This window comes from Chlorocebus sabaeus, chromosome 22 (assembly GCF_047675955.1).
Source record: "Chlorocebus sabaeus isolate Y175 chromosome 22, mChlSab1.0.hap1, whole genome shotgun sequence".
Classification (NCBI taxonomy): Eukaryota; Metazoa; Chordata; class Mammalia; order Primates; family Cercopithecidae; genus Chlorocebus; species Chlorocebus sabaeus.
In genome coordinates this window covers 17,685,488-17,708,672 of record NC_132925.1, presented here as the reverse complement: position 1 = coordinate 17,708,672, position 23,185 = coordinate 17,685,488, and the positions used below count along the sequence as shown (strand labels likewise).

Below are 23,185 nucleotides of genomic sequence, written 5' to 3'. Positions count from 1 at the left end.
GATCATTGCTTGTATTTCTGTGGGGTAATATCTCCCTTATCATTTCTGATTGTGTTATTTGAATCTTCTCTCCTTTCTTCTTTATTAGGCTACCTAGAAGTCTATCTATTTTATCAATTTTTAAATAAAGCAGCACCAGGATTTGTTGAGTTTTTCAATGGTTTTTCATTTCTCTCTAGTTCAGCTCTGATCTTAGTTATTTCTCATCCTCTGCTAGCTTTGGGATTTGTTTTCTCTTGGTTCTCTCATTCTTTTAGTTTTGATGTTAGGTTGATGACTTGAGTTCTTTCCAGATTTTTGAGGTGGGCATTTAGTGCTAAATATTTCCCGCTTAACCTTGCCTTAGCTGTGTCCCAGAGATTCTGGCACATTGTATATTTATTCTCATTAGCTTCAAGGAACTTCTTGATTTCTGCCTTAACTTCATTATTTACCCAAAAGTCATTCAGGAGCAGGTTATTCAATTTCCATGTAATTGTATGGTTTTGAGTGTATTTCTTAGTCTTGAGTTCTAATTTGATTGTGCTGTGGTCTGAGAGAATATTATGATATCAGTTCTTTTGCATTTGCTGAGGAATGTTTTACTTCCAATTATGTGATCAATTTTAGAGTAAGTGCCATGTGGTGATGAGAAAAATGTATATTCTGTTGCATTGGAGCAGAGAGGTCTTCAGATATCTATCAAGTCCATTCAATCCAGACCTGAGTTGAAGTCCTGAATATCTTTGTGAATTTTCTATCTTGATGATCTGTCTAATATTGACAGTGGGGTTTTAAAGTCTTCCATCATTATTGTGTGGGAGTCTAAGTCTCTTTCAAGGTCTCCAATAACTTGCTTTATGAATCTGAGTGCTCTTGTGTTGGGTGCATATATACTTAGGATAGTCAGCTCATCTTGTTGAATTGAATCCTTTATCATTATGTAATACCATTCTTTGTCTTTTTTGATTTTTGTTGGCTTAAAGTCTGTTTTGTCAAAAACTGGGGATGGCAACCCTGGTTTTTTCTGTTGTCCATTTTCTTGGTAAATTTTCCTGCATCCTTTTATTTTGAGCCTACGTGTGTTACTGCACATGAGATGGATCTCTTGAAGACAGCATATTGATAGGTCTTAGTTCTTTATCCAGCTTGCCATTCTGTATCTTTTAATTGAGGCACTTAGCCCATTTACATTTCAGGTTAGTATTGTTATGTATGGATTTGATCCTGACATGATGCTAGCTAATTATTTTGCAGACTTCTTTATGTGGTTAACTTATAGTGCCACTGGTCTGTGTACTTCATTGTGTTTTTATTGTGGTTGGTAATAGTTTTTCCTTTCCGCATTTAGTGCTTCCTTCAGGAGCTCTTATAAGGCAGGTCTGGTGGTAATGAATTCCCTCAGCATTTACTTGTCTGAAAATGACCTTATTTCCCTTTTCTTATGAAGCTTAGTTTGAATGGATATGAAATTCTGGGTTGGAATCTCTTTCCTTTAATAATGTTGAATATTGGCACCCAATGTCTTGTGGCTTATAAGGTTTCTGCTAAAAGGTTCTCTGTTAGCCTGATGGGCTTCCCTTTGTAGGTGAGCTGGCCCTTCTCTCCGACTTCCATTAACATTTTTTCTTGTATTTTGACCTTGGAGCATCTGACGATTATGTGTCCTGAGGATAAACTTCTCATCGAGTATTTTACTGGGGTTCTCTGCATTTCCTGAATTTGAATGTTGGCCTGTCTAGCATGGTTGGGTAAGTTCTCATGGATGATATTCTGACATATGTTTTCTACATTGGTTGCATTCTCCCCATCTCTTTCAGGTACCTCAATCAGTCACAGATTTGGTCTTTTTACATAATCCCATATTTCTTGGAGTTTTGTTTATTCATTTTCATTCTTTTTTCTCTATTTTTGTCTGCCAGTGTTATTTCAGAAACCCAGTCTTTAAGTTCTGAGATTCTTCCCTCTACTTGGTCTATTCTGCTATTAATACTTGTGATTACATTACGAAATTCTTGCATTGTGTTTTTCAGCTCTATCAGTCAGGTCAGTTATGTTCTCTATATTGACTATTTTGACTGTCAGCTCCTGCAACATTTTATCATGATTTTTAGCTTCCTTGCATTGAGTTAGGACATGGTCCTTTAGCTCAGTGAAGATTTTTTTTAGACACATTTGGACACCTAGTTCTGTCATCTCAGCCATCTCAGCCTCAGTCCAGTTCTGAACCCTTGCTAGAGAGGTGATGTGGTCATCTGGAGGAGAGAGGACACTCTGGCTTTTTGAGATTTCAGTGTTCTTGCACTGATTCTTTCTTATCATTGTGGGCTTCTCCATTTTCAATCTCTGAGGTTGCTGACCTTTGGATTTATTTATTTTTTCCTTTTAATGGTCTGGCCACTTTTTCATAGGGCTGCTGTAATTTTCTGGGGGTCTGCTCCAGTGCCTGGTTGCCTTGGATTTTCCAGTACCTGAAGGTATCACCAGTGAAGGCTGTGAAACAGAAAAGATGGCCCTTCCTCTGTGAGCTCTGTTCCAGGGAGGTATGGACCTATTGCTAGTTCCAACACACTTGTAGGAGGTGGCTGGAGACCCTGCTTGGGAGACCTCACCAAGTCAGGAGGATTGGGATTAGGTACACTCTTAAAGAAGCAGTCTAGTCACTCTTTTGTAGAGTAGCTGTGTCCTACTGGGGTACTCCTTCTGCCTCTGGTTGGCTTGTGCTCTCTGAAGCCTGGAAGCTGGAACCACTAAGTTGCTGAACAGCAAAGATGGCGGCCCACCCATTTCTGGCCTTTCCATACCAGGGAGAATTCAAATCTCTTTTGGGCCGGAGAACACAGAAGGGGATGGCTTGAGGCCCCAGTTGGGATGCCCTGCCAGTGAGGAGGAACAGATTGGTTAAAGAAGCAATCTGGACATGTTTTGGTAGAGTAGATGAGATGTGTTGGGGGATCCCTTCTATCCCTGGTCAATTTGGGCTCCCAAAGCCCAGAGACTGGAATGGCTAAGTTGTACAAACAACAAAAATGGTGGCCTGCCCCTCCCCCGAGGAAACTCTATTCTGTCCCAGGTAGGAGCAACAATGTTGCCAGGGGTTGGCTGGAATTCCAAGTCAGTAGGTCTTATTATGTAGGGTACCCTGGAAGTGGGGCCTGCAGACTGATGGTGCTTTGCCCTCTGGATTCAGCTCCCTTTTCAGGGGTATGTATGGAGGTCCAACTTGTTACCTTGCCTGAGTTGCTGTCACAGCAGCAACTCCAAGGACCCCAGAGCCAGCATATATAAAGCTTCCGGGACTCTGTGTATCTGAGTAGCTTTTCTGCCAGGACTTCACACAGTTCTGTGTCAGACTGAAGACCCTGGTGGGCTGGGTTCATGAGAGTATCTCCTGACCCAAGCATTGCAAAGATCCATGGGAGAAGTGTGGTTTCCTGGGGTCACACATTTACTAAGCACTTCCCTGGGTGGGGGAGGTTCCTGTTGCTCTGCGTTGCTCCCGGGTGGGTCATTGACTTCCTTTTCTCCATTCTCTGTAGGTCAAATTGTTTCCCTGATCATTCCCAATGCAAGTACCTGGATGTTTCAGTTGAAGGTTCTGTATTATTCACCCCTTTATTCCTCTCTGTAAGAGTCACACACAGTAGTTGCTTCTAGTCAGCCTTCTTGGTCCCCACCCACTGAACATTTTCATCGGATGTTCCACAGACAACTCAAATGCAACATGACCAAAATTAAACTTACCATTTCCTTCTAACTACCAGTCCATCCTGTTCCTCCTCTGTATTCTTTATTTCAATTGATAGCACCACCTTCCACTCACTTTTCTTGCTCCCAGCCATCCTTCCCTGAGCATATTTTGAGCTGATTTCCTTACTTGATTAAATCCTTCTTGCTTTCTTTTATTAACTTCTCCTACATTTTTGGTTTATAGATGACCCCCTTTCTTATTTTCCTAAGTGATTTGCATTGTAAAAAATGTAAGTATAGGCCAGGCGCAGTGGCTCACGACTGTAATCCCCGCACTTTGGAAGACTGAGGCAGGCGGATCACGAGGTAAGGAAATAGAGATCATCCTGGCCAACGTGGTGAAAGCCCGACTCTACTAAAATCCTAAAAAAAAAAAAAAAAAAAAAAACCAAAAACAAACAAACAAACAAAAATTAGCTGGGTGTGGTGGTGCGCACCTGTAGTTCCAGCTACTTGGGAGGCTGAGGCAGGGGAATCACTTGAACCTGGGAGGTGGAGGTTGCAGTGAGCTGAGATCGTGCCACTGCACTCAAGCCTGGTGACAGACTAAGACTCTGTCAAACAAACAAACAAACAAACAAAACAGTAAGTGTTCCTTTTCTCTCATGACAAAGGATTTGAGGTGTGAGCAAAAGGCTGCAGTATGAACACACCTTCTTGCACTGAAACCAGTAGTATGTTTGGTATTATATTTTGGTATAACTGAATTTTGTGATATGATAAATTAGCACTCAACAAATGTTATAAAACAAAATATTTTGTGGTTGACATGTGGCATTTCAAAGTTATTCTATAGCTATATTTAGTTTAGATTGCTAGTTAATATTGTTATAAAAATGGGAAGTTCTAAGTGGAATGTTCTAAAATGGGAATTTCTAAAATTTAGAGGTAGGTGGTTTGCAGGTAAGTGCCACAAAAAGTATTTACTAAATCCAAATGTATAGCTGGAAAAAGCCTGTATGGGGATAATGGTCAAGGTTATACTTAATTCGCACCAGTAAATTTTAGTGAAATTAGAGAAAATACACTACTGTGAATTAAGTGTAACCTTGACCACTATCCCCAAATGGGCTTAGAAAAGTTAAAAAATCCAAACATTGGCGAGGCTGTGCCTTCTGGGCAGCCAGGCTGCTGCTGAGCTGCTTGCTAAGTCAGAATGTACTCAATTTTAAAATTAAAAATACACACGGTCACACACACATCCCTTCTCTACACACACGTATATATTCGCACACAAGCCCACACACACACTTGACTATGCTGTCCCCCTGCTGATATATATCTGGAAGAATGTCCACAAGGATCCCAAACGGGATGAGATTCATGAATCCAGTGCCATATGAAAGCCAGCCAGCCACCAGCACTACCACTAAGATGTAATCTTGTAGTTAGTAGTGATACCACTCCTTCATAATAAAATAGCAAATTGAAGCAGTTTTCAAACAGTGTGGGAGACCAAAGGGAAATCATTTCTGCTTCCAGTAAGCACAGAAGGCTATTAATGAGCCACGGATGGCTCCCCTACTACACAGTGCACTTAGTCACTTCCTCCTTCCTGTGCTCACATAAGCTGTGATTATGTTCTAAAGCTGTAGTTTGAAAAATGACTTTGCTTTTGAAAATTTATGGGCTATATATATTTATGTTTTATTTCTGCTTGTCATGGGGAGTTGAGTATCTGTTATTGACATAAAGTTTATAAAGCACTTTGAGTTTCTAAGAAGAGAGATGATTACAAAGAAGGGTAAGAACATTAAAGAAGAGTAAGATGGAAGTATTGACCCTATTTTTCCATTCATTTGATTTTTTTTTTGCATTATAATAATGTGACTTTTAGAAACCCTATGTGCAAAGGGGACATAGACCACATGAGGAGATGGTAGTGGACTTATAAGGAAAAGTAGTAAGCATTTTAATAAAATGAATTCACAATGCATGAGAGCATGGCTTTCTGAGTCACAGAGACTTGAATTTGAATCCTTGCTCTGCCACCTGCAATGTGTCACACACTATTCTATAAGCTTTACAACAATCAATTAATCTTTATAATAACTGTATGAAGTGGATGAGTAAACAGAGGTACAGAGAATTTTATAATGAGTAAACAGAGGTACAGAGAATTTGATACCATGCCCAAGGTCACACAGTCCATAAGTAGAGCCAAAATTAACTGAGATAGGTATTCAGGTTCTTTCCCCCTAGAATCTCTGATAATGTCTTACATACACAGTATATAATAAGAGCTGGACAATATTAGGTTTTAAAATTTAAAGCATAAAATACACTACTTCTAAACATGTAGTAGGATGTTTAGAAGTAAATCTTTTATTTATAACATATTATTGTTTCTTTATAACATTTAATTGATTCATTATTCTGCAGAATAAAATATATAAATTAGGTGAGAAGCTACTATTTCCCACCTTATTTGCTTGTGGTACTCATTTGATCCATTTTTAGCAGCAATTTAGATTGAATATCTGCTATATTGTTTGCCATTATATTCTGCTTTAGAATACAGCTGATGCAAAAATAAAAAGAAGAAAACAAAAAGAACACCAACCTAACCCAAGCATCATTAGATAATGAGTCATTTTGATATGTATCTGATAAAAATGAGTTTTTGAAGAAACATAATGGAAGGACATTAAGTATACATGCATTTCAAGTACCATAGGTGGTCCTGATAAATTATTCTAAAATAATTTAGAACAGGTGAAATGAATACAAGCGATAAAATAACACATTTTTAGAACGGCTACAGAGAAGAACAAACAGTTCATGTCCCCAAACACCTCTGAATTTCATTTTACCTTACAGAGCACACTTGGTTGAGAGTATACACTGCGCGAGCAGTATTGCTCTATAATAACTTGATGATTTTGCTGAATTCAGCTTCTAGGATTGAATCTGGACATCAAGCCCAGTCAGAGTATAAATATATCACCACTGCTAGCATTCAGAGCAGTTGGAAGAAGAGGACCCAGAATGAAGAAAAATAAATGAAAATGAGATCAAGAGAGAAAGATGAGATGCAAACAGAACTTATTCACATAACATGGGGCAAAGAATGAAGTGAAGTGAATGTTTTATTTTCACATGAAAATAAAGAAGAAAAATAATGTAACATTCCAAGTGGCAAAGTCCAGCCATTCTGTAAGTGAGAAAAATAGTTATCTCTCTGTAGATAGATAGATAGATAGATGATAGATAGATAGACAGATAGATAGATATTAAAAATGCAGTGACATGCAAATATATGACCTTTGCTGGGGATGAAAAATATTTACTATAGCAGTTATTTTCTGTATTTCATTTTTTCACTATCAATGAATATTTTCATAGCACATGATGGTTTTTCAAATCTTAAATGTATTAGAAATATACCTTGAAATATAACTTCCTGGTGCCTTCTCAGTTTGTGTTTGTATCACTATCTATAATAAATTACTTTTTGTACGTAATATACTTTTAAGGATAAATCACTTTAAAAATAATGTTTTTGTAAAAGAAATCTCTGCTAAAGAAGTTTTATTCCTCCTCCTTTTGTTTTCTGAATAGTCAGCCAAATGAACTGAAGAAGGATAAAGTTAATAGAACATTTTCTGAAATGAACTTGAGTCACTGTTGGTAAATACAGATCAGTTAAGGAGTTCAGCATTATAGATATAGATAAAGCATACAGTATCGTACTACATAGTTAAATGTGATAAAGCAAAATTAATGACTGTGAGGCAACTGAGTTTCATCTTTCTTCATGATAACATTATTTGGTATACACACACACACACACACATATAGCAAGTGAATTTATAGGAGAAATCAATTATGTTATTGAGTGTACATCCTCCCTGCTTAGTAACACTCTAATGTATCACAGTATCAGGGAAATGCACCCTAGAGAAAACACTGCTATTCTTCACAGAAAATCCATGAATAACATTATGCAAAAATTAATTTATGATAAATGATTTAAATATAGAACTGAGAACAGCTTATTTAAATGCCATCAGAAAAGAACACCTCACCCGCAAAAAGGAGTCTAGGGATCCATTCTCCATATATTCCACCACAATCATTACTGGTCTGCCTGCAAAAGAGCAAGAGAACACACATAGATTAGAGCAATTACAAAAATATGTGCTGCAGTTAAGAGATACCCAGCTGTGGTAACTAAATTATTTGTATTTTATTAATAGGAATTTCATTTTCCAACCTGCTTCTATAAAAGTGTTCATATTATACATAGGCATCTCTATATTTCTTTATAGCATTATTTCCTTTTGAGTTCATAAAAAGGACATGAATTACAATATAAATTACAAAGGAATTAGGTACTTCTTTTCCTAAAGCCCTGCAATCACTTGTTTAGATTATGTTCTTTTTGTCCTCTAGTTTTTCCTTAGAAAACAATCAACGAGCTGAAGTAGGATTTAAGCAGTTATTATAGCTGCTTCTGCAGTTATGGTACAACTTCTAAGGCAGTGCAGCAATTGTGGCTGACTTATATTAGAGTGGGCATTTCTGAAATATTCCTAAGGCAAAGCAGAAAAGAGAAACTCATAAATTCTCTTTAAGAAATTATAAACCATCGGTCATAGTCTGATTTTAAGGGCCTTTAAGCAGAAAAATTTTAGATTGATGAATGCTACAAGGTTTGTAGGATTTGTAATAGCTCCTGATTACGTTTTCATTGGACATAGATTTGATCAACAGAGCAGCGATGGCAGTACATGAAAAATAAGTAACTCTGATTTTGTAGTCTGGTACAGAAGATAAGATCAGAAACTGAACATAATTTCTTTCCTTTTTTATCAATTGTTACACTGTTACAGCTCCCAATACACCTCTATTAGGTAGAATATTTGACATAAATAACTGATTTATTTCAAAGAAGTGAATGCATTTGTTCTGCCCAATTGCCCAAGTTTAAAAGATAAACTCATTTCAGATGCAGGGGAAGTGGTATTCACCTGAAATAAGCATGTATGACATATTTAGTTTTTACTTCTGTGTTTCTCACCTCTTGTTGGAATTTTTAACTTTTCAATCTGTACTGTGCACAGTTTTTCATTATAAACACGAAGGAGATCTCGAAAGAACTGATGTGTACTATTGATGGAAATATTAGATCTCACTGTAATTCATGTTCATTTTATGAACTCAAAGCCTTGTGGGTTAGAAAGGGTGACTATTATGAATTAGTACAATGTATGCAAAAGCTAGACTTTACATTTGAATCTATACTTTAAATAAAGATGTGCTAAAGGTTAAATCTATTAATAAAGCTCCCAATTTATCATGCATAAAATTACAACCCAAGGAAGTTTTCCATTTGTAGTGAATATTAACCTATATTCTATAATGTTCCTCGAAGTAATTAATTTTACCCAAATATGAATAGAGAACTTTATTGGCAATTATCGAGGTCAGATGAACTGTCAGCACTCTTGTGGGCAGGGATCTAGAAGATTCAGGTTTTAAACCTTAAAGTTCATCATGAAATCTTTTATTTGGCTATACTTTCAGGGAGCTTGGAGGTAGGACATTAGATAGAAACACTGAGGTAACAAGGTGGGGGAAAAAAAAGGTCATTTTTGTACTTAAATATAAAAATTCTGAGTCCAATATTCCATTTTGAATGACAATGGACTCTGAATGCTAATGGGAATAGTTGGGTTATTACAATGACTGCCTGATGTCTTCTTCCCCTGCCTGCAGAGTCACAACTTTTTAATCTGTCTTGACCATTGCTGTCAGAGGAACACTTTTAGTTTTTATTGTCTTTAACAAACATTTATCCTTCCCTTAAGAATGCCAGTCTTATTAGACTAAAAAGAGCTTGCAAGCATTTCACTGGTATTGGTACATGCCAGAATTATGTTTCTTGTGCAGATATGGAAATTGAGGGATAGAAAATTAAAGTACTTGTCCAAAGTCAAATAGCTGGTAAGTGGCAGTATCAAGTAGTCTGTCTCAGAGTTTGAGGTCTTAACCGTTATGCTATAGGTGCCTTTCAGAAAGCATTTATAGACAAAAGCTCCAAGTCTCACCCTGTTAGTCAATTCTTTCCAGTGATGCACCTCATCTTTCCTAACTAGCCTTTGTATCCATGGCTCTACCAGTTGTTATTAGTTCTTCTATTTATTTAATCCTGTCTCCTTCTTCCTTTACTTGTGTAGTCACCTGCCAGGATAATCTCCCAATTTGCTTCTCTCTCTAATCTCACCATCTCTCCCCACTCCCTTAGAATTTAAACAACACACCTCTTCCCTAATAGTCTCTCACAGTGATAGTTCTTATAGTTTCATTTCCATCACATCTATTGTGTACACTATGACATGTTGTGCATGTTTTTATATTAAGTGTTTTTCTTTCTTATTTTCCCATAATGCTTTGTATCCTCATTCACTGGGTTTCTCAAGGTCACTTGCCATGGACCTAATCATAGTAGGTGCTTCAAGAAAACAAGTTAACTTTTCTTGATTTTATAATTCCTAAGAAACTGACTCTGGAGTATTTCAGCAGGATCTGATTTATGTGAATACACAGTACTTCGTAATTAGTTCTATCTATAACTCTTTGGGAGATACTTTAGGCAATCTTAAAATTCATCAGTGACAAGTTCTATCTTCTCATTAAGAATAATAAAGAATCAGATGAAGACTTCCCTGGTTTCCTGTGAATTAGAAGTTTCACATTTGAACTCTTAATCTTTTGTATTTTGTGTAGTAGCATCAACTGAGAACAGCTGTTAATTGAACTAAGAAATTTTTTTTTTTTTTAAACTACTGCTCCATCTAGCCTGTAATTTGTTTTGGTTTTCAACGGGGAAGAAGCTAGTCATACTGTGAAGATGATAAGCAACTTTACAATCCATTATTACATTTTATAATCAAGAAAATAGATAAGTACAAGGGAAATTATGGAAATTATGATGTTAATCTTTAAATCTGTTTTAGGTGAGAGAAGTCTATTGGCAGCAGTGTTTTTCGGTCTTTTCCAATATGTAAAAATTATATATAGCATTATTGTTCTTGGAAGATATATTTGGAAGTAATTTATTATCTCTTTCTAAATTTTCAAAATGTTACACCTTATTTCCTTTTGTACAATTTTAGCCAGTCACCCCTTGTGCCTCATGTCACAGAATCATCTTAGTATTTGTATCATACTAAAGTCAGTGGACAAACCAGGCTTCTTGAATTAGTCAATTCTTGAAATCCCCAGATCACTTCAAGTCTCATGTATTTGATTTAAGAGACTTTCAAATATATGTTACAAGTCACCAAACTGAATTTCTTAGGTTTTCCTTCATAAATATCCCAGAAATGGTTATGTATTTTAAATGGCATTTGAATGAAGATACTCTAAGAAATCAGTTACTGATATTCTGGAGACAATGGATTGCAAAAACCCCTTATCATCCTTTTCTGTCACAGACAAGAAAAATTATTTTCTTACATTAAGACTTTAAGGGAGTATTGACCAATATGTATATTTCAAATGTTCCCTAATACTTCTGATGATTTTGATAAAGGTGGTGTGGATAAACTATATAATCATAAGACTACACTTCTCTCATGCTGTTGTTAAAGAAAACAAAATAATTCTTTAAATGTTCCATAGATACCCTGTTTAAAGTGTTTTGCCAGTGAAATCCTTTTTTTTTTTGCCTCAAGGAATATTTGTGAAAAAAGAAGGTAACAGAGATTTAACATTTTCATATAAGTAATGAGTTTGTGCTGGATGTAGTATGCTCTATCAGTCTGGCAATTTCTAATGTGCAGTCAGTAAAATGAAGAATCAAAACAAATATAAACAACCTCAAAACTCTATTACAGTTTAGATCATTCAGTTATTTAACATTCTATCAAGTTTATATTTTGTCTACCAGTTAATAAAATTTGTGGTGATAACTTAGATTGACAGTTAGAGCGCCTGTATTTTTTCCCCCCAGTTGCAATTCAGGACTCTTTGGACCAGTTATTTAATCTATTTCTACCTTCCACGTTTCTGTTGTAGAGATAGTGAATTACAATTATAATCTCAAATGGGTTTGATAATAAATGAAATATTCTTATGCCTCCAAGGCACTCAGAAGATATGGATTATGCCATTTGAACACAGTTATATTATATTAAATCATTGTTTTTATTCACATAAGTACTCAAATTAAAGAACTATTTTCGTCTTATAGTGTTGCCTGATGATTATCAGATCACATTCAAAATACATCTCATCCTCATTCAGTTCAAATCCAAACTTTTAACATTTCCCTTCAACTTTCTTTTCCTCTAATAATCCCGTGTTCTTAAAACATCACTATCCATCTAGTTATCCAGGTTTGAAACTCTTTTGTGACATTGGACTTCTCACTTTATTAAACCCTTTCTAGTTCATAAGTTATGAAGTTCTGTTGATTTTACATAAAATCTATTGCCACTGCCCATATTCTGCCTTTGCTTTCTCTTGCTCAATAATATTTTACTGGTTTTTTGCTTTTATCTGGTACCCCATTGTAAGCTAACTCTTGCAAAATCATTGTTTTTGAACATTCAGTGATACAAAAATTTTTTTAAAATGCCTACTAGGTAGCAAGTACTCTTCTGGGTTCTGAAGACACATCATCAATCAATGTAAGATCTCTGCTCTCAGGGTGTATAGTACAAAGGGCACTAGAAATAATTAAACAGCCAATTAGTAAAGAGGGCTAATGCCTCATTCCCCTATTTTAAGACTGCATTGTTTATTGTGGAATTAAAGTCTAAATTGCTTGGTAATTAAGTTCATTTACAATCTCTTCTCTACCTTCATTTCTAGTTTCACCTTTTACTTCACCCTGTTCCCATATCTCCTGTTTTTCAACTAATCAAGGAAGTGAAAGATGTCTACAAGCAGAACTACAAAACACTGCTGAAAGAAATCAGAAATGAAATGAATAAATGGAAAAACATTCCAAGCTCACCAATTGGAAGACTGATACCATTTAAATGGCCATACTGCCCAAAGTAATTTACAGACTCAATGATATTCCCATCAAATTACCAACCTCATTTTTCACAGAATTAGAAATAAACTATTCTAAAATTCATATGGAACCATAAAGAACCCAGATAGCCAAAGAAAGTACAAGCAAAAAGAACAAAGCTGTAGGTATCACATTATCCAACTTCAAACTATACTATAAAACAACAGTAACCAAAAGAGCAGGGTACTGGTACAAAAACAGGAAAATAGACCAATGGAAAATAATAGAGAATCCAGAAACAGCCACACACCTTAACCATCTGATCTCTGAGAAAACTGACAAAACAAGTAATAGTGAAAGGACTCCCTATTCCACAAATGGTGCTGGGATAACTGGCTAGCCATATGCAGAAGAATGAAACTGGACTCCTACTTTTCACCATACACAAAAATTAACTCAAGATGCATTAAAGATTTAAATGTAAGAACTCAAACTATAAAAGTCATAGAAGAAAACCTAGGAAATACCCTTCTTGACTTTAGCCTGGGCAAAGAATTTATGGCTCTTTTTCAATGTCTCTCGGTGACTCATAATTTCCTGAATATTACTTTACTTGTACCTTCCTCTCTTCTTTGGAAGACTTCCTTCTCATTATGTCTACTTGACAAAAATCATACACTTTTTTAAAAAGCAGCTTAAATATCATCTCCATTGTAAATTCTCCTATGAATTTCTCTGTTTTAGGAAGTCTTGATTGTTTACTTTCTCCTCCCTTTATATCTCAATCAATTTTAGAACACTTATGGTACAGTATTAATGTTAACAACATAGGTGTCTGTCTCCCATTCTAAAGTGGCCTTGAACTCAGGACATAATGCCCCATTCTTCTCTATAAGGTCGCTATCTAAGCACAGAGCTAGGCATAGAGTAGATATTCAATTTTATATTTTTTGAATTGAATGTCAGAAGGAACACACACATATGAATGTTCTCTAAGAATAATTCCAGACCTACAAAAGATTTACTGAAATAACAGAATGGCAAATCAATAATTTTTAATCATAAATTACTTACATTATCAAAACTATTGTTGTGAAGACAGCAAAATTCAAATTTCAGCTCCACTACCTAGTAGTTGCATGATCTTAGGGAAGTTATTTTAGCTCTTTCAGTTTTTGCATATATAAAATGAGAATAATATCATGTACTACATAAAATTTTTGAAATAATCAGGTGAGAAAATATATAATTAGCATAATGTTTGTCACTAAAATGTTGATGTCCATCTACTTTCCTTTCCTTTTGTGCATAGGTATCTGCTTCTGTATTGTTATGTTTGCACACTATGTCACAAAAAGTTTTAAAAAATAGAAAATTTTTATACTTTATCGCAGATTGGTATTGACATGAAAATTATTTTATCATCCTTGGCTAAGTAAAGTAAAATTATTGCTAGTTACATGTTTCATATGATGCAGTAAACTTCCAGTTTTAGCACTAAAATTCTTGTGTCCGAGGCAAACTAGGATGATTGCTTACTCTATATTTTGCCTGGCCAGCACAGTACAGTTGAAGTTGTAAGATTAGAGTCACATAGCCTGATATTGGAGATGTTTTCCCCTTTGGACAAGTAACCTTTTATAACTCACTTTTCAACTCACTGTCTCTGTTTCCTCATTTGAATATTATATATTTCTCATGGGCACATTTTAATTTCCTCATTTGGTTATTATTATTGATTTTATTATATATAGGCATATTATTATAACCTCCTCCTTAGGGTGGTGAGATGAAAAGGATAATGTGCTTAAAACAGAGAATAGAACCCAATGCTGAACACTGAATCACCCGATAACTGCTAATTAAATGAATGGCTATATGTTGAGTATTATATGTTACCTTACTGACTAGATGTTGAATCCTAGGCTAAGAAGTGGCTTGCAGAGCTAAAAAGGTTCATTAATAGAATGACTAGTGTTAGTCAATTTAGGAGCTCTCTGGATGGTCTCAAAGGTCCATTTAAATTGTATATGCCTGAAATTGACAGGTTTGAAATTGCTTTAATGAACAAGATGGTTTCTCAGGGTAGAGTAAAACACTTTATAGAGTATTTTCCTATTTTAAATAACATAATATAATATATAGTTTCTTAACAATAACATCTGCTAAAAGTAGGTTCTTATTCTCATTAACAATCTGTGTTGTATCTTCTGCACTCTGTTTACAGATTTTTGCCTGTAACATGCTTTATGGCTGATTTAGAATTGACGGTTTTAATCTTAGAGCTATTTGAAAACCCTCAGTTTATATAGTCAGATGATTGGATTCCATTTTTCCCCCTTAATTTATTTCATTTGCTTTTTAAAATTTAGTGGTAAGCCAAATACCCTTGGAAAAATACTGAACAAAAAAACTTCAGTGATAAAAGAGCTGAGCAAAAATTAGGAGAGGTGATCTGCATTTATGAAAATAGTAACATTTTTTCATCTAGATTTGTTAGAGTAAATGAAAGGTGTGAGGCTAGAGAAACAAAACATGATTTTCCTGCCAGTTCCAGAGAGCAGTGGCATGCCATCTGCATCTGTTGACCTCAGTAATATTCAGTGATGTCCTTCTTCCTACTAACAACTACCATATAGGCAAAAAGGTTTCTCCTTAACTAAAAGTGTCTTGTTAACAATGAAAGTTACTGCCAAATTTGCCTCATGTTGGATTGTTTTTACTATAAGATACTAACCATGCTGAAAAATTTTAATAACAAATGAGTTTTTAAGAATGTCTTTCTTGATTTTGTATTACATTCACATTTAGAAAAGTAACGGTGATATACAAATTAAAAGCATATCTTTTGAAATTATTTGTGACTTTTTGTTTCCCCAAAATTATGAAGGAAGTGGTTATGTAATAATTAATAGTTGAATTACCATTAGGTAGCAACAAAAAACACAGCAAGGAATTTTCATGTGTTAAAATACTGCATAATGTCTAAGTTCAAAACTAAATTAAATTACATGTCAAATAAATAATTATATGCTGCTTTAGTTCTTGGTTTTCTTCTTTAAAATTCATTTGTATAATTTAAAAATAGATACTACTCTAAATCAGCACGCAGGTAAGAATAATTTTTTATAAGTTCTTCAATATGTTAGGCACTGTTCTATGAGTTTTACATGTTTAAACTCATTTAATCTTCATATTGACCCTTGTGGCAAGTGTAATTATTAGCTCAATTAAACATGTAAGGTTACTGATGCACTGAGAGTTTAAGCAACTTGCCTAAGGACACACAGTGAGTAATTGGCAGTGCAATGCTTAAAGCCAGGCAATCTGGCTCCAGAGTCTGAATGCTTGGCCATGTCCTTATACCTCAAAGTAATGTCTCCATTAGTAGTTTGAGGAGCATAAAGCATTACCCCAAATCTCCATGTCTTATCCTAGAAACATCCTGGAAGGGTATTATGAACCAGGCACTGTGTTGTTCCCCAGGATATTTTGTTGAGAAATTCCAGGATTTTAAAGGCCTACAAAGCTGTAAAACGCTCTATACAAAGAGGAAATATGTACTAAGGACACTGGCTGAAAAACTTTCAGATTTTGCTTTCTCAAACATCAGTTTATGATAATAATCTTAAGGTTCCATTAAAAATAAATTTGTCTTATATTAATATTCTCAAATTTGGCTTAAAAAGACAAGGCTTAGCAGTTGAAATTTCAGTTATAAGAGGCATATGTAAGAATATTTAAGAGCAGCAATGTGATATGCTTTTGCAAAAACTCTGGGGAAGACACTAGGGCAAGTGTTACATCCTGAATATTTTAAGAGAGTCCCTAAGCTTTCGGTAGAAAGCATCATATTTTCCAGTAGTATTTCACATGCTATGCTTTACTTCTGGCTTGAAAAATTTTTATTATTAAATGAGTGTTCAAATATTTTGCTTTCTGCTCTTCTGTATCATTCACTGTCAAAAGAAAATTATCAGAAAATTTAAAAATAAAATAAACCCCTAAACAGAACATATTTCATGTATTCTAACTATGTAGGTAATTTACAGAGTGATTTTAATTATAATGGCCAAACATTTGTTAAATAGTCATACGTGTGACATAATTAAACCACCGACTACTTTCCTTCTCCCTACCCCCAATGCACCAGGCAAGTTACTATTTATTTCTTAATCTTTTCTGCAACTCTTCCAAGATATTTAATTTTAAAAAAGTTCAGCTTTGATAAATGTACTCTCTGTTAAGACCTCTGTGAATAGAAATACGAAAAGCCAACATGGTGTCATAGGGCAGCTTCCACTGTGATTTGTCCTACAAAGCAAAACAATGAAGCCTGAGCCAACGCATGTTTTATAGCAGGGCTGGTCTGTCTCCATGTTAGTTATATTCCTAAGTGGTCCAGCATCCCATGAGGGCATGTATGCTATCCTGTGCGGATCAACATGTTTCTCTGGAAAGGAAGAGCCAGCTGAGCAGCTTAGTTTCCTATTATGTTCCCAATTAAGGTGAAAACTCACAAAACAATGCCAAAGAGCACAAATAGTGAATACTGATTACACGGAGACTCAACTAACTTAGAAAACCATGTAAGGATTTTCAGAATTTTTCTTTGTAAGAAGAAAATGATTCTTGAATGCATCTTTTGAAAGTGCTGATAGTTTCTTTGAATAGGACCAAAATAAATGGCACAATCTGTAATAATAAAACATGAAGATCTCTAGGGAGTAGGTATGTTCTCATGTTCTCAATGGAGAATTTAAATAGCCATATATATACATATATATATAAATAAAATATCTATTTTTAAGATTCAAACTTATTCAAATGATATTAAGATAAAAGAAACATTTATGCTAATAAGAAGGCTTAGTTAAGGCCAAAGGCTAGAACTATTTAAAAATTCTGAAAATAGAGAAGTTAAAAAGAACTACTAAAAAATCTAGAGATTACTTAAAGGCTCTTTCAAGATTTTTCATATCTTTCTGGCAGGAGAAAAATAAAAATTTTCTTTGTACTGCTCAAGAGCTTGATATCAAATGCATCATGCAGTTTTTTTTTTAAATGCACTGCCAGTCTTACATAAAGATGATGCTCACTTATGTCAGTTAAGCCTAACTTTATATATAGAACACTGAATTCTTTAGAACCAGGGGTTCTTTGTGTGTGAACTTTAGGGTGTCCAGAGACCTCCTAAAATTGTATGTAAACACTTACATACATGATCACATGTCCATTTTCTTGGGGAAAAGAGTGAAGCCTTCATTGGATTTTTAAAATCAGGGTTGGCGAGGAAGGTTAAATAACTGCTGAGTTTTCACCTGGTTTATAATGAGGAGTCTTATTTTTGGCCAAGAAATAAAGTATAAAATCTAAAAAGAATCTGAGTTCATGACCTGTACCACAGTATCATAATCATCAGTCCACAGGAGTCTTTAAACTCATAAACTCTGCAATAAAGTTTTTATAAACTGAATGTTATTTGAAGGTTTAAATTATACCTTCCATTTTATATATGTGCCCATCCTGATTTTTCTTATTCCAACTGATACCTTGAACTTGCCTTCCTTAAACTCTATATCATTTTGTAATGTACCGTGTATTTCTCCTCAGGTAAACCAAAGAACCAAAGGATGATGTACATGCTCTTTGGAACCCACTGACTTTAAGCAAGAGTGAGCCACCGGAATGCAGCCTCGACATTATCTGGTTAGCTCCCTTTGCATTTGTCGTAGAGTATATCCTAAACAGACATTTTACAGTAATCCTCTAACCTAGCACCAACAGCGCTGCGAATATTTTAGAGGGGTTGTTTCGGGTTGTGTAACTAGAATGCAATCACTGATGTCACCCTCCTTTGTGCTTTGGTTTGCCGGTGTGTTCTGTTTGTCATTCCATCAGTGACCTTATCTTCTCTAACTTCTTCCCACCCCTGAAATAGCAATAATGTTGGTCTCTCACCCACACCTGGCTCAGAATCTCCATCCTAGTTTTATAACAGCTGCCGTCTGCAATGTTTTCTTCTGAAGCCTGCAGCTGCACAAATTTTAGAGGAGGAGAGTTCTCTAGGGAGAACTGTGCAGATGGGTGTTAAGTAAGGCCTGTATTGGTGTTTTTGATATCATCTCAATGGCAAGGAATAAAGAAACTAGGAGTTAGTAATCCAGATAAATACTTCATTTTTATTATATTTTATATTTTGAATGATTTATTCAGGATTTTACTTTGTATATTTAATCTAGTTTTTTCTGATTTCCTTTATAAGTAGTTTTGTTTTAAGTGTGTACACACACTCACACATACATCATCTAGGGTAATTAGCAGCATTCTCAACTGCAGAAATGTCTAAAATATGTACCCTTCAATTAAAAAAGAAAATCTCCCCATTAAAAGTCTCTTACTTAAAAAGTATGCCATTTTATCTTATGTTGTATGAACTTATTACAACAAAATATTGTTAAATACAAAATATATGCTAAAGAAAAATACTTAAATATAATTGGAAGAATTTAGCCAACAGAAATTGTTTTGTCATAAGTAATTAATTTTGAAATGCCAAATTGTGAATCTAAAGAAAAGGTACTAACTTTTTAAAGAATGTCTAAAAACATGAAGAAATAAAATGATTCACTTTGATTTTTCTGAAGTACAATTTGATCATATTTAAAATGCAGATACTTTTCCACTGTTGACTTTCCTTGGCATATGGAGTTTATGCCAATTTTCCTTAGCTCAGTGTACATTTCCCCAAAGTCTGCCACCCAGTCTTATATATTTGCATTACTACTTTTCTACAGTCCTCTATATGCATCAAAACTTGATATTATTATATGCAACAGATCCTAGATTTTCTATAGCTTCAAACGTATTTATCATTCCTGGCTCATTTGCAACATCTAAGCTATATACTTTCTGAATAAAAATATTTTTTTGACTGGATAATAGTGAATGCAATATTTTCCCTGACTTCAGCCCAGATAGGATTTCACATGAAATACGGAAAGGAAAATATTGATAAACATCGTTAGTGGACTGTAAAGACATTTTAATGTTGGCTCAGGACTGCATGTCCTTTGCTATAGAAATGAAATTATTGGATATGTGGTTTACAGAAATCTGGATTGTTAATCCATTTTCTAACATGGCTACTCAGAACAGCAGTGAGGCTGTCAAAATGTTTGGTATTTGAGTACAAGGTTCATCCAAATCTCTTTCCAACGGATAAATAATATTAAACATTATTATTATTATTATTATTATTATTATTATTATTATTTTTGAGACAGAGTCTCACTCTGTCGCCCAGGCAGGAGTGCAGTGGCACGATCTCGGCTCATTGCAACCTCCGCCTCCCAGGTTCAAGCAATTCTCCTACCTCAGCCTCCCAAGTAGCTGGGATTACAGGCGCCCGCCACCACGTCCCGCTAATTTTTTTTGTATTTTTAGTAGAGACGGGGTTTCACCATGTTAGCGAGGGTGGTCTGGATCCGCTGACCTCGTGATCCGCCCGCCTCGGCCTCCCAAAGTGCTGGGATTACAGGCGTGAGCCACCGCGCCCAGCCCTTAAACATTATTCCTAATTATAGACTCAGTAATTGCAAATACAGTTTTTGAATCCACATGTGTTCATAATTTTCCTGTTATTTGATTCAGAGTAGCAGAGAGGAAGTCTCATGCTATCTTTGCCATTTCCTTTGCACCTAACACAAATCATAGAATGAAGAGAAGCTCAGGTAAAAATGTCAAAAGAGGTGTTACACATACAGCATTGTACATAAAGCACAGGCAGGCAAACAGAGAGGGTACCTCAGAGAACATTTCTCCAATAACTAAAGAACTGCTACGATTAACCACGAAGGAAGTATTAGGGAGATATTCAACACTGATTTTATTCCCTCACAACCTGTCTATTTCCAAATCCCACATGTTGCCTATTTCCTAGTTCTCTCTTTTACAGACTTCTCTTACAATTGACAAAACTTGTTAGTTTAAGGTATACATTTGAGTTTGGTCTACCATCTAATCCATATCCATACACACACACACACACACACACACACACATATTCCATATTTATCTCTCTGTATAGCTCTCTATATATCTATACTCCACTCTAGCATATATACATATATATCTATTCCATAGATATATATGGAATAGATACTAGTCCAAACTCAAATGTATACCTTAAACTAACATAACTCATATATAGATATATATCCATATATACATGAGTAACTTCATTTTTTTATATATATATGAGTTACTTCATTAGTAAAAATATTATCAAGTCTCACAACTGATAGAAAACTGACAGAAAAATGTAGGCTAAAATTTTGTTGATACAAATACATTCAATCTTAAGATGTGATTTGCTGAGTGATTAGCAGATAATAAACATGCCTTTACATCTTATAGGTAGGTCTAATTTTTGAGACACATTGTAATGGTTGCATTTTACATAGATTTAAAACACTATATGATGTCAGATAGTTACTGCTAAGAAGTGACAGAGAAAAGTGAATTCATGAAATTTCTATGTGTTATCCATCACTATTAATGCAGAATTTTATTTTTAATGCTTTATTTTTCTCCTATCATTTGTGTATGGCAAACATCAAACTGCCAAAAATATAGTGGATTTGGGTAGAGGTGAAATCTGTCATAACGTGATCCACTAGTCTAAGACTATGTATACTCAATACTCTATTGCATATAAAAATATTCTAAAACACTTTCAAATATTATTTGACCACATAATTAAGTTAAAGAAATAACTACGTGGAGCAAAGAGAGCAAGCTTATTATTTTAGAGAATATGTCTGATAACTTATTTAAAAGAGGGACACATTATTTTCAAGGAGGTAGAATTTGATTTAAATAGTAATAAATATAGTGGAGGAAGACTTTCCTTTAAAAATATAATTTTGGAGTTACATCATTTCTAATTTCTCTTCTCCATCCCCATTCTCTTCTTTCCTTTATCCTCCCCTCTCTTTTCTCCTTCACTTCCTCTCCTCTCCTCCCCTGTGATTTCTTTTTCTTTTTTGAGAAAAAAGAAAGTGAAGTTTTGCTTTTGTTGCCCAGGCTGGAGTGCAGTGGCACCATCTCGGCTCACTGCAACCTCTACCTCCCGGGATAAAGCGATTCTCCTGCCTCAGCCTCCCAAGTAGCTGGGATTACAGGTGCCCGCCACCATGCCCGGTTAATTTTTTGTATTTTTAGTAGAGATGGCATCTCACCATGTTGGCCAGGCTGGTCTCTAACTCCTGACCTCAGGTGATCTACCCGCCTTGGCATCCCAAAACTGCTGGGAAAACAGGCGTGAACCACTGAGTCCGGCCTTCTGTGATTTCTTCCTGTATCAGGTGACTACTACACAAATGCATTCCGTTAATTGTGTTGATATACTTACTATTCAATTTTCAGCTAGTACTTCCTGGTGTTTTTCTCCATGTGAAACCAGGAAGAATAACCCTTTACTTTGACCTTTTTAGAAATGAGAAACCTATAAACAGTTGACAACTGTTGCATAAATACTAACTGCAGGCTTGTCTGCTTTTTGGGTCTCGTGATTCGATGAATCTGTTATTATGACGGTTAGTGTAAAGTAAGTACTGTAGAAACACTGCTTTTTAAGAGCACAGTGTGAGGTGAAGCAAAAAACTATTCTATGTAAGACATAGTCACGTATCTCTTTTAAATTTGATTATGATAAGTAATTGGGAGCTAAATTAGCACTAGAACAGGTGTTTACATTTCTTGACTGATAGAGAAAATGTCTTATGTGACCGTTAAAGTCGTGTGACAGATAATCAGTTGGTAGAAAGTGAGTTTACTGCTGCCCGGTGGGCACCAACCTTCAGCTGAGTGTTTAAAGCGTCATGGTATGGGCCATGGGAGAAACTGCTTGCTGCCTTCAAATTGATGTCTGAAACCTGAAGGGTATTAATTCAGCTATTAGATGGCAAAGAAATACTTTAGTTGTTTTTTTAAAAAATATAAAACAATAAAAACTTCTCATGATTACAGCTTCATTCCTCTTTACGCAAAATTAAAAAAAAAATCTTGGGAAATAAGCTATAGTTGAACAAGAAAGGATTAAAAAAACTTCTGAAATAGTAGCAGTCATTACCAAAAAAGTATCACACAAAATGTACAGAGATGATTTATCAAAATGATACAAGCCAGGAAAAGTGTGTTGAGTTAATTTCAGTTTGTGGAAACAGGGACAAGTTTAGATCTATAAATTTTTTATGAAGCCATTTTGTTACACCTGATTTGTATGTAAGTCATGAAAACTGAACTGAGTTTTCTCTCCTATGAAAGCTCGAGGCAAATTTGGCTTAAAGCCTGGAAGAGTAGAGTGCTAGAATGTTCTCTTAGATCCCTCTGTGGAAAGTTGTTTCTGTATGTGTTAAAGAACAGTCATCTTGCTTCTGTCATTCTCAGTAGCTAAATGACAAAGGTTTTTTGTTTTCTAAC

At 35.1% G+C, this 23,185-nt stretch overlaps 1 protein-coding gene across 3 annotated transcripts in view; it reads right to left on the bottom strand.

The window, feature by feature from the left end:
• The window catches only part of EPHA6 (EPH receptor A6), a 954,858-nt gene that overhangs the window by 130,510 nt on the left and 801,163 nt on the right, over positions 1 to 23,185 (bottom strand). For all 3 annotated transcript variants that reach the window (XM_007986130.3, XM_073009668.1, XM_073009669.1), the window contains one exon: positions 7,758 to 7,819. In XM_007986130.3, the coding sequence (XP_007984321.1) occupies positions 7,758 to 7,819 (62 nt within the window). The remainder of the gene's footprint in view (positions 1 to 7,757; positions 7,820 to 23,185) is intronic.